This window comes from Muntiacus reevesi, chromosome 3 (assembly GCF_963930625.1).
Source record: "Muntiacus reevesi chromosome 3, mMunRee1.1, whole genome shotgun sequence".
In the NCBI taxonomy this organism is placed as follows: Eukaryota; Metazoa; Chordata; class Mammalia; order Artiodactyla; family Cervidae; genus Muntiacus; species Muntiacus reevesi.
This window is the reverse complement of record NC_089251.1, coordinates 3,652,996-3,664,237: the sequence shown is the minus strand read 5'-3', so window position 1 is coordinate 3,664,237 and position 11,242 is coordinate 3,652,996. Positions and strand designations below refer to the sequence as shown.

At 60.1% G+C, this 11,242-nt stretch overlaps 1 protein-coding gene across 1 annotated transcript; it reads left to right on the top strand.

Moving 5' to 3' along the window:
* The first annotated feature begins 286 nt into the window (after window positions 1-286).
* CEL (carboxyl ester lipase) lies at window positions 287-9,249 on the top strand. The gene is made up of 11 exons (XM_065927098.1): window positions 287-352; window positions 2,418-2,568; window positions 2,645-2,767; window positions 2,974-3,171; window positions 3,729-3,859; window positions 4,019-4,126; window positions 4,223-4,340; window positions 6,346-6,532; window positions 7,029-7,232; window positions 8,439-8,639; window positions 8,934-9,249. The coding sequence occupies exons 1-11, from the start codon at window positions 287-289 to the stop codon at window positions 9,247-9,249; spliced, it is 1,803 nt and encodes a 600-aa protein (XP_065783170.1).
* The last annotated feature ends 1,993 nt before the right edge of the window (window positions 9,250-11,242 follow it).

Here is an 11,242-nt window from a genome sequence, read left to right as displayed (position 1 = left end):
ATGGGGACAAGGTCACGCGGGAGCAGCGGACCCTGGGAAAGACAGACCATCCCTGCATGTGTGCGTGTGGTGTGTGTCTGCATGTGACCCTGGCCCAGCCCGAGCCCCGCTGGAAGCAGCAGCTGTCCCCTGGCCCCAGGTACGCCACCTGGAGTGCGGCCAGCCCGGAGGAAGGACCAATGACAGGAGGAGGGGAAGGGTCCCTCCACAGGCAGCTCTGGCTGGCTCCAGCCCCATAAATACCCGCAGGCTCCGAGGGCAGGTGTCACAGAGGCAGCCGCACACCATGGGGCGCTGGGAGCTACTCGTCTTGGGCCTCGCCTGCTGCTTGGCAGTAGCGAGTGCGGCGAAGGTAAGCGAGAGCCCAGCCAAGGGGTCGGCCAGGGGAGGGAGTCCCCTCTCACCTCCACTAAGCCAGACCTGGAACCTGGGGACAGGGCCCAGCAGGGGGAAGACAGAGTCACTGGCAGAACCCGACCACCATTGTTAACAGCATCTCCCGGGCACTTAGTCTGCATTTCTAGCAGGATGACTCAGGCTGCCAAATACAGAATATCCAATTCAACTGGAATTTCACATAAACCATGAGTCAATTTTGGTGTGTTTCACCCAATGATTAGGACATAGACTTAAAAATATATATATCAGTGTTTATTTGAAATTGAAGTGTAACTGGTCAACCTTGCTGAGTCAGCCACCTGACCCACAACCCCCCTCTGGCTCCATCGTCTCTCTAGAGACATCAATGTGGTCCCCCTTTCCCAAAAGGGGTGACGGGGGCCCAGAGCAGGCAAGCGATTTGCCCAGCATCACACAGCCACTGTAGCCAAGCAGGAATCTGGAACCCGCATTAGTCCAACACTGGAGTCTGTCTCCCGGTGTAACCTCCATCTCCTGCTCCTCCAGCACCTGCTTGCCACAGCTTCTCTGCCCAGACACAAGTCAGGAGGCCCAGCCAACCCTCCCGGGGCAGCCATAGCACCTGCCCTCCATCACTGACCTGCGGGTGTGAGCACCCGGGCAGGGAGACACTTCCAGGACGGAGACAACGGCTACATGCAGATGGTGTGGGTGCTCTGGCAGGGCTCTGGTCAGGGGCCCCAGCCCCCCACCAGGCTGGTCCCTCCACTGCTCAGCCTGCTCTTCAGACCCCTGCTGCCTGGAGCTTCAGGCCCTGGTCCTGGGTGCCTTTTGCCACTCTCCTTCTTCCGGGGGGTTCTTTCCTGGGGGTTGAGGGGACCCTGGTTTCCTCTGCGCTGCGCCAGCGGCCAGCGACACCCCTCCCCACACTGCCTCCACGGCCAGGGTCCCCAGGCCCTGTCCACCACGCGGGGCCTTCAGGCCGGCCTCGGTCACACAGAGCTGTCGACCCCTAGCCCCCCACTGTCCTCTCCCAGCAGCCGGGGAGGCTGTTCAGGAAACACGCCTAGAGCATGGAGGGATGAGACAGGGGCCCAGCTCCCAGCTCCTTCCTCCGCAGCTGCAGCCGGCCTGGAACTTTGCTCCCCCTGCCCCAGTGAGGCAGGGGGCCCCTCCCAGCCCAGACTTAGATCAGAGGGTGGCTGGGATCCGTCCAGGCCTGGGATGTGGGGCTGGCCTGCTCTCGCCCACCTGGAACCTAGCTCAGGTGAGATTCAGGAAGCCCGGACCTGCGGCCCCCACCCCCAGATCAGGGGGACAAAGCCCTGGGAGAGAAGGGCCCGGCTCTGTGGTCAGACATGAGCTGCCCAGCGGTGACTCCAAATGGGAAAGCCTCAGTTTCCTTCAGGAAAAGTGGGTTGACTGGCGCCAGCCCCCAGGACGCCAGTGAGGGCTGGACGCATTGGCCCATCTGGCAACCTTGGGGAGGAGGCAGGGGTCTTTCCTGGCTTGGCGCACAGGGGCTGTGAGGATTTGAGGGGACTCAGTCGAGGGGGAGATGAGGGCAGGAGGAAGAAGGGCCTGCTGATCAGGGAGTTTACTGCTGGGCGTGAACCATTCGGTGGCCCTGGGGCGCCTACCACTGCTGGCAGCTGGACAAGCCAATAGGCCACGAGGGGGATAGTGTTGCCACTCATCTTACAGGCGGGTAAACAGGCTCAAGGTCACGGGCAGCCATGGTGAGAAGCCAAACCTCCACCCCACCTGTTCTGACCTTCTTGGAATGCTTCCCTGAATGGGGACACATGGCTTGAACCAGCCTCCTCTGAGATTTAGGGAGCAGAACACCCCGGGGGGAAGGGTGGGGTGGGGTGGGGAGTGAACCAGCTCTTCCAACGATGTGAGCAGGTGGCAGGGGTCTCGGTCCCAGATGCAGGTGGGCCCTTCCTTGAAGCTGTCTCGGGGGAACCCCTGGGAAGCCGGAGCCTGCAGGGGGGCTATCCTCCTCCGGGGGTCCACCAGCCAGAGCCCCCCTGAACTCTCCCCTCCCCGGCCAGCTGGGCTCTGTGTACACGGAAGGCGGCTTCGTGGAGGGCGTCAACAAGAAGCTGAGCCTCTTTGGCGACTCTGTCGACATCTTCAAGGGCATCCCCTTTGCCGCCGCCCCCAAGGCCCTGGAGAAGGCTGAGCGACACCCCGGCTGGCAAGGTGGGAGCAGGCAAGGTGGGCCGGGTCCCGAGGCTGGGGGGCCCACCCTCACGCCAGCCCCTCCGGCCGCCCACAGGGACCCTGAAGGCCAAGGACTTCAAGAAACGGTGCCTGCAGGCCACCCTCACCCAGGACAGCACCTACGGAAATGAGGACTGCCTCTACCTTAACATCTGGGTCCCCCAGGGCAGGAAGGAAGGTCCGTTCTCCCCTACGCCCTCCAGCTCCCCAGGCAGCCAGAGGCCTGGGTCCGGCCCCTGGGTCGTGTCTGGGGGCTCCAGAGCTGAACTTCCTGACATCAGCACAGATCGGACGGGGTCGGGGGGATGGGGAGGATGTGGGAGGGGCGTGGGGGTGTCAGAGGGGTGTATCTGGCATCATGGAGCCTGCTCCCCTCCCCCTCAGTCTCCCACGACCTGCCCGTCATGATCTGGATCTACGGAGGTGCCTTCCTCATGGGGTCCGGACACGGGGCCAACTTTCTCAGCAACTACCTCTACGATGGGGAGGAGATCGCCACGCGGGGCAACGTCATCGTGGTCACTTTCAACTACCGCGTCGGGCCTCTGGGCTTTCTCAGCACCGGGGACGCCAACCTGCCAGGTCTGCCGGGCACCGGGGAGGGGAGCCAGGGCGCCCGGGCCCTGAGCTCTGAGCCCAGAGGGGACGCCCCTCAGCATCCTTCGTCCCCAGATAACTCCCCACAGCCCCCTAGAAAGGGCCCAGCCTCCCATCTGCCAAATGAGGTGGACCGTGAGACACAGGAACCGCTTGGCAGCTGAAGCGAAAGAGAAGAGGCCGCCGGCCAGCTGGCCAGACCCCAAGAGACGTGGGGGTGGGAGCCACAGGGAGGCAGGAGCTGGGACAGCCAGGCGGCACCTCGGGGCGGGGGGCAACACAGAAGTCCCCAGACGGGCAGGAGGGACTCTGGCCCTGGGCCTCCAGCTCCCCTTCCCCGGCCTGAGACCCACCCCTCCCCCAGCACCCGCCCGCCCAGCTTCCTGGGGACACAGCACGCACCACCCTGGGGCTGGACAGCGTCTCCACGCTGTCAGGGACGATCTCGTCCCACCCACACGGACTGTGTGTCTAGTGTGGGCCAGGCCCCCGGCGTCCAGGCAAAGCCCCCTGATGGAGCTCCCACCCCCGCCCCGCCGCAGGTAACTACGGCCTTTGGGATCAGCACATGGCTATCGCCTGGGTGAAGAGGAACATCGCGGCCTTTGGAGGGGACCCCGACAGCATCACCCTCTTTGGGGAGTCGGCTGGAGGCGCCAGCGTCTCTCTGCAGGTCTGGGGGCCCCTGAAAGCGTCGCTGCCCTCAGAGGAGTGGGGCGCAGTCGACGGCAATGGGGAGAAGCAAGGCTGACGGGCGCCGCGTGGGGGAGTCCCTGGCCGAGCCCTGCAGACCGGCGGGTGCGGGAGGTGACAGAATCTCTCTGTATTGCAGACGCTCTCTCCCCACAACAAGGGCCTCATCAAGCGAGCCATCAGCCAGAGCGGTGTGGGTCTGTGCCCCTGGGCCATCCAGGAGAACCCCCTCTTCTGGGCCAAAAAGGTAGGGGGCGCTGCTGGGGAGCGGCCTCCCTCCTTCCCACTGTCTTCTGGACCCTGTGCCCGGCGCCCTGAGCACGCACTCTCTCCCCAACCCCAGATCGCAGAGAAGGTGGGCTGCCCTGTGGATGACACCAGCAAGATGGCTGGGTGTCTGAAGATCACCGACCCCCGTGCCCTGACGCTGGCCTATAAGCTGCCCCTGGGAACCACGGAATGTGAGTAGGGGCTGCTGGGGGATGGGGACCCGGGGGCTCCCGCCTGGGTGCCAGATCTCATCCTGGCTCTGTCGCCAGCTCGCCGGCGTCCCCACACACCTAGTTGCCACCACCGCCCTGGCAGGCCTCTGGGCGGAGGAGTCTTTCCTCTTGTCTTTGGTGGGTCATGACCCCTTGGACAACAGTTTGGGCCCCATCCCCAACCATGTACACATAGGCGGTCGGTCATTCGTACATGATTTTCAGCAGATTTATGGACCCCAGATCAAGAGAGCCCCTGCACTAGATAAGCATTCATTCTTTGCTCCACTCGTGAATTCAGCAAACATCTGAACACCTGCTGTAGAATTTCCCTTCCAGCTCGGCTGCTCTGTACCCCAGGAAGGCCAGGGTGGCCCAGCAGCAAAATCCTGGAAGTGTCAATCTCATCAACCCAGGAAGCAATCATTCTCTCTTACTCCTTTTAAGGCAAAGTGCAGTGGGACCCACCCCGTTTGCATCTGGACCTAATGTGAAGTAAACCATAAGTGCTACGTAAACATCTTGGCCCAAGATGCAGACCAACTTCATATCTGACGGTTCCCCATCTGGGGAGTCAAGCAACTGCAGATCGAAAACATTAAAAAGAAATTCCAGGAAGTTCCAAAAAGCAAAACTTGAATTGGCTCCCCGCCCCCACCCCCGCCCCCCACCACCGCAGGACTTTTCTGATAGTTCCGTAAAGAATCCGCTTGCAATGCAGGAGACCCTGGTTCAATTCCTGGGTCAGGAAGATCTGATGGAGAAGGTATAGACTACCCACTCCAGTATTCTTGGGCTTCCCTGGTGGCTCAGCTGGTAAAGAATCTGCCTGCAATGCTGGAGACCTGGATTCAATCTCCGGGTGGGGAAGATCCCCTGGAGAAGGGAAAGGCTACCCACTCCAGGATTCTGGCCTGGAGAATTCCATGGGAGTCAGACACGCAAAAAGTTGGACACGACTGAACAACTTTCACTTTCACTCCCACCTCCCCACAAATATTTGCATAACATTTGCGTAGTATTTACAATTATTTACATAGTGTTTACTTTGCATTAGTTATTAAAAGTCATCTAGAAATGATTTAAGGTATATGGAAGGATGGGGGTTTCCCAGGTAGCTCAGTGGTAAAGAATCTGCATGCCAATGCAGGAGATGGGGGTTCGATCCCTGGGTTGGGAAGATTCCCTGGAGAAGGAAATAGCAACCCACTCCAGTATTCCTGCCAGGATAATCCCGTGCACAGAGGCGCCACACACACATACATGTACGGGGAGATGTTGGTAGACTGTATGCAAACAGTGTACCATTTTATATAAGAGACTTGAGCACGTGGATATTGGCGTCCTGGTAACAATACTCATGAATTTGCAGAAATGCGACTGTATTTTCTTTTGAGCTGAATTGGAGGGAAAACGGGCCAGGCCTAACGGGGGCAGGGCATACGGTCCTTTTGGGGCCACTTCAGGGGTCTCGCACCACTTCTGGCTGGCACACTGGAACCCACCGCTGAGAGGGGGCACGTCTTTCTCCAACGGTCCCCTCCAGGATTTCCAGACTTTCCTCCTCCTTGATTTAAGAGGGCAAGTGAACAGGGACAGGAGAAGGGCATCAGGTTGCAGTGAGAGGACAGGCCTGGCGCCTGGACCGGTGGTTCTCGTCCTGGGTGATTCTGCGCCCAGGGAACGCGGGCAGAGCCTGCAGACGGTTCTGGTGGCTGCAGCTGGGGAGAGGGCACCTCTGGCGTCTAGTGGGTCAAGGTCAGGGAGGCTGCTAACACTCTACACCACTCAGGACGGCGTCCCCACGACACAGAATGAAGGGGTCGGAAGGTCAATAATGCTGAAGCCGAGGTACCCCGGTCTCCATCTAAGGAGGTGCAGCTCCTTGGTGGCCTCCGGATGGAGTCAGTTCCTGCCCCCGAGGTCTGGGGGAGGGGCAGGTGTGTACCGGAAGGTTTGAGAACCTGCTGCTGTTTGCCCCCAGACCCCAAGCTGCACTATCTATCCTTCGTCCCCGTCATCGATGGAGACTTCATTCCTGATGACCCCATCAACCTGTACGCCAACGCTGCGGACATCGACTACATAGCAGGCACCAACGACATGGACGGCCACCTCTTCGTTGGGCTTGACGTGCCAGCCATCAACAGCAACACACGGGACGTCACGGAGTAAGTTGGGGAAGTGGAGGGGGTGTGGAGGGGGTGGCGTCAGCCGAATGAGGAAGTCGGCACCGTGATGGTGGTGAGGGGCTGTCCGTGGCCCTCTGCTGCATTGGTGTTACTGGTGCTCAGTTGCTTGGTCATGTCTGACTCTGCAACCCCATGGACTGCTGCACGCTAGGCCTCCCTGTCCTTCACCATCTCCTGGAGCCTGCTCAAACTCCTGTCCATCGAGTCGGTGATGCCATCCAACCATCTCATCCTCGGTCATCCCCTTCTCCTCCCGCCTTCAATCTTTCCCAGCATCAGGGTCTTTTCCAATGAGTCGGCTCTTCACATCAGGTGGCCAAAGTACTGGAGCTTCAGCTTCAGCATCAGTCCTTCCAGTGAATAGTCAGGGTTGATTTCCTTGAGGACTGACTGGTTCGATCTTGCAGTCACAGGGTGGCAGATACCCTCCTGGGGGAACAGGGTGGAGGGTCCAGTGCCCGTTTGGTGTCTGCAGGGAGGATTTCTATAAGCTGGTCAGCGGACTCACTGTCACCAAGGGACTCAGAGGTGCCAATGCCACGTACGAGGCGTACACCGAGCCCTGGGCCCAGGACTCGTCCCAGGAGACCAGGAAGAAGACCATGGTGGACCTGGAGACCGACATCCTCTTCCTGATGCCCACGAAGATTGCCGTGGCCCAGCACAAGAGCAACGCCAAGTGAGGAGGGCAGGCGGGGGTGGCCCACCAGGGATCCCAAACGCCTTCCTGGTGAGGCCTCGTGGCAGGCAGCTCCCAGGTGTCCAGAGGCCTGGGAAAGTCAGGCTCGGTTCCCACTTGTGCCTGCGCTGTCCGCCAGGTCTGAGAGGGCCCCTCCTCCAAACCTCGGCTCGGGGGCTTCACTGAACCCTCCTGCGACTACTGGTCCAGGTCAGGCCTGCACGCTACACCCCTCGGCCCTCCCCATCAGAAAGTCCTTGAGTCGGCCTTCCATCCGCAAGCTGTCTGGAAGGCGGGGCCACTGGGTGATGTTCTCTGCGGTGGGTTTCGAATTCGACAACTTTCAGAACAAGCCTGTGGCCACTTTTAAACCCTCCATGTGATAATAGCCAACGAAAATGAAAAATTAGCTCGGGGTGCTTAAAAAGTAGGAAGATAAAATTTCACCTAGAACCCAGGTGGCACAGTGGTAAAGAATCCGCCTGCCAATACGGGACACACACGTTTGATCCCTGGGTCGGGAAGATCTCCGGGAGGAGGGAATGGCAACCCTCTCCAGCAGTCTTGCCTGGAGAATCCCCAAGGACAGAGGAGTCCATGGGGTCGCAGGGTCAGACATGACTGAGCACACACACACAGAAATCTAGGATGAAAACTCGGCAATAAATTTGGCTCAGAGCTTCCTATCAGTCAGGGCCAAAAGGAAACAGCTGAGGGCACACACTACCTTGTCCCACCAAATCAAGAACACAGATTCATGTGCAGAGAAAAGCGATCTTTCTTTATGCTGAATTATGAAGGAAGATGCCTCTATACAGTTGGTGCAGACCAAGTGTAAATGCACTTGAAACTGTAGAATCCATGAAGTCAAATGTTTGGTCACAGTTTTTCTTCTCCTGGGTGAAAAGATCCAGATCCTTCCTCTTTTTTTTTTTTAATTTTTATTTATTTATGTATTTATTTTGGACTTACTGCATAGTTTGCGGGATTCAGTTCCCCAGTCAGGTATTGAACCTGTGTCCTTGGTAGTGAAAGTGCTGATTCCTAACCACTGGGTTGCCAGGGAATTCCCCTTCCTGAGTCTTGTGGGAATTGTCCAGACCGTTCCCTACTCCCCCATGGCCTTCCCCTGGGGCCCATGTCCAGGGTGGGTGGCCCCAGGTGGGCACGCTGCCGCAACCTGGGCGGTCTCCCCTCCCTCCTCAGGAGCGCCAAAACCTACACCTACCTGTTCTCCCAGCCGTCTCGGATGCCCCTAGTCTACCCCAAGTGGATGGGGGCTGACCATGCCGATGACCTCCAGTACGTCTTCGGGAAGCCCTTCGCCACCCCCCTGGGCTACCGGGCCCAAGACAGGACTGTCTCCAAGGCCATGATCGCCTACTGGACCAACTTTGCCAGAACTGGGTAAGGCAGAGGTGGGGACAGCCTCTGTCCACATCACCCGGCAGGCTGGGGGTTCAGTCCCTGTCCCCTTAAACACTTACCCTCCCTGAGCCCGGGGCACCCCATCCGTGTGAGGCCAAGGGCTCCTGGCTGGCCCCCAGGATGTTCACGTGCCCAGCCAGCACCCGGGAGGCAGGGACATGCCCCTGGGGCAGAGGGTGGAAGATGGCCCAGGTGAGTGGGGGATGGGGCTCTCCAGCCTCCTGTGGGCCCCTGGCCCCACTCAGCCACCCAGCCTTTTTTCTTACTCTGCAGGGACCCTAACACGGGCCACTCGTCCGTGCCCACAAACTGGGATCCCTACACCCTGGAAGATGGCAACTACCTGGAAATCAACAAGCAGATGGATAGCAACTCTATGAAGCTGCATCTGAGGACCAACTACCTGCAGTTCTGGACCCAGACCTACCAGGCCCTGCCCACGGTGACCGGCGAGGGGGCCAGCCTGGTGCCTCCCGTGGACAACTCTGAGGCCAGCCCTGTGCCCCCTGCGGACAACTCCGAGGCCACCACTGAACCCTCTGCGGGTGACTCTGAGGTGGCTCAGATGCCCGTCGTCATTGGCTTCTAAAGTCCTCGGCCTCCAGAGGCCACAGGGTGAGACCCCAGCACCCACGTTCCCTCCCAAGTGCCTCCTGAATAAAGCCTCAACCATCTCTGTCTGGCATTTCTTTTTGCTCCCAAGACTCAGCAGGAGGAAAAGGGGGTCTTCAGTTATCACAAGCCCCAGGCGCCCGGCCCAAGGAATTCCCCCCATCTGTCAGCCCACAAGCCCAGGAAGCCAACAGGACCATCCTCTTAAAGAGGAGGAAACAGGTCTATAGAAGTGAAGCGTCAGGCCAGGACTGGGACTCAGGTGTGGACTCCCCCATGAAAGGCTGCCCGGTCCTGGGCGCTGGGCTCTGCTCCCGAGGGTGGGCAGGGCCGCAGCCAAGAGAAAAACTGGGCTCTGCAGGAGACCCCCGCCTCTGGCGCCAGGTCCTCTGGGGCGTGGGGAGAGACCACAGTGTTCTAACCACAGTCTGGGGGAGAGAATCGGATTCTGCCTCCAGGTGGCTCCACGTCCATGAGGACAGAGCATCGCATTGGAAGGACAGGAGCAGAGGGTGCAAGAGGAACGTGCGTGGGGCTGTGCCCCGTGGGGGGGTGAGAGGCAGATAGCAGTCAGGGTCGTCTCCGCCGCTGGGAATCCGGCCTGCGCGTGTGCCCGAGAACATCAGAGCAGGAGCCAAACCCAGACTCCAAAGGCAGTGCTGGCAACCAGGCCGGGGGCTCCCTCTCTCCCCTCCCCTCGACCATCCTGTGGTCACTGTGGGGTGGGGGTGAGGGGCCAGCGATGCCAGGGTCCTGGGTGGGCGCGTGGGGCAGCCGTGCCGGGCTCCCTCCCTGGAGAGTCCTGCCCCCGAGGCGGCAGGTGTGAGGCCTTGCAGCAAGGCCCAGAAGCAGAGCCCAGGACCAAGAGCACCGCCGAAGCCGACTGAGCCCCTTCGTAACTCGCCAAAGGCCCCTGCTGGTCACCAACAAGCTTCTTCCTGACTCCCCCTTAGGCAAAGATGCCTACTCCGGTAAGCGCCCTTTAGCACCCCAACCAAGCACCTAATGCCAACCTTCCGGCAGGAATCTTGTCTCGAGGCTCTAAGACTTGGCTGTTAGCTCAGGAGAACCGTCGGCTCTTCCTCATCGGTCAGCACGTCACTGTGCTCACTGCGCCCACTCGATCCCTGCTCCTCGTTCTCAGTAGGTCCACTCCCTTCTGAAATGCTCCGTGTCTGGAAATTCTTTTCCAACCCGCCCTCGGACCACGTCAACACTCGCCAGCCACAGTGGCGGGCTGAGCCTGGACTGGGCCCCAGGCAGCAGAGCTGAACAAGGGGCAAACCCGGCCCCGCGCGGAGCAGACCAGCCCGGCCCGTGACCACTTTGTCTGCGCTGGGCTTGCTGGTCAGTCCAGGGCTCTCAGGTATGAAAGACTGAGGTGCCCCCAGGGTGGGCTCTCCTGGAGGCCATCCCTGCTCTCGGCTGATGGAGCCAAGGAAGCCATCTATCCGCCTCTGTCACATAAACACTCAGAGGACCTCGCCAAGTGTTTCTACCTGCGGGGTCTGCTCTCGGGAGCCTCCTCGGGGCCTGGCCATCCTGCGACGTGGCACTTCCGTCCCTCGCTGGGGGACAGCTCAGCTGTGCCTGTCGTGCAGGAAATCACGTCCCCGGAGGGCTGGGCCACGTCAGGATATGTGCTCAGACCCTGCGCTGCACAGACGTGGCCAGGCAGAAGCGAGCCTGGCTGTGTGTCTGGGTGACACTTGCAGCCGCAGGGACGCCTCGTAATTCGTCGGGCTGTTGCCTTTCCAGGCTTTCTCCAGGGTATGAAGCAGAAGATACTTACCGAGGTGCAGGCTAGAGGCCTGTCCAGGGTCCTGGAGTCTCCCTGCTGGGTCAGGAGGTGACCCTTTAGCTCCTATTAGGGAGCAGCCAGGAGGGGACACGCGGCGGAGCGCTGGTCAGAGTCTGTTCACCACCCTGATGAGACGTGGCGCTTCGGTATTTCACGGGCAAGGCTGTGC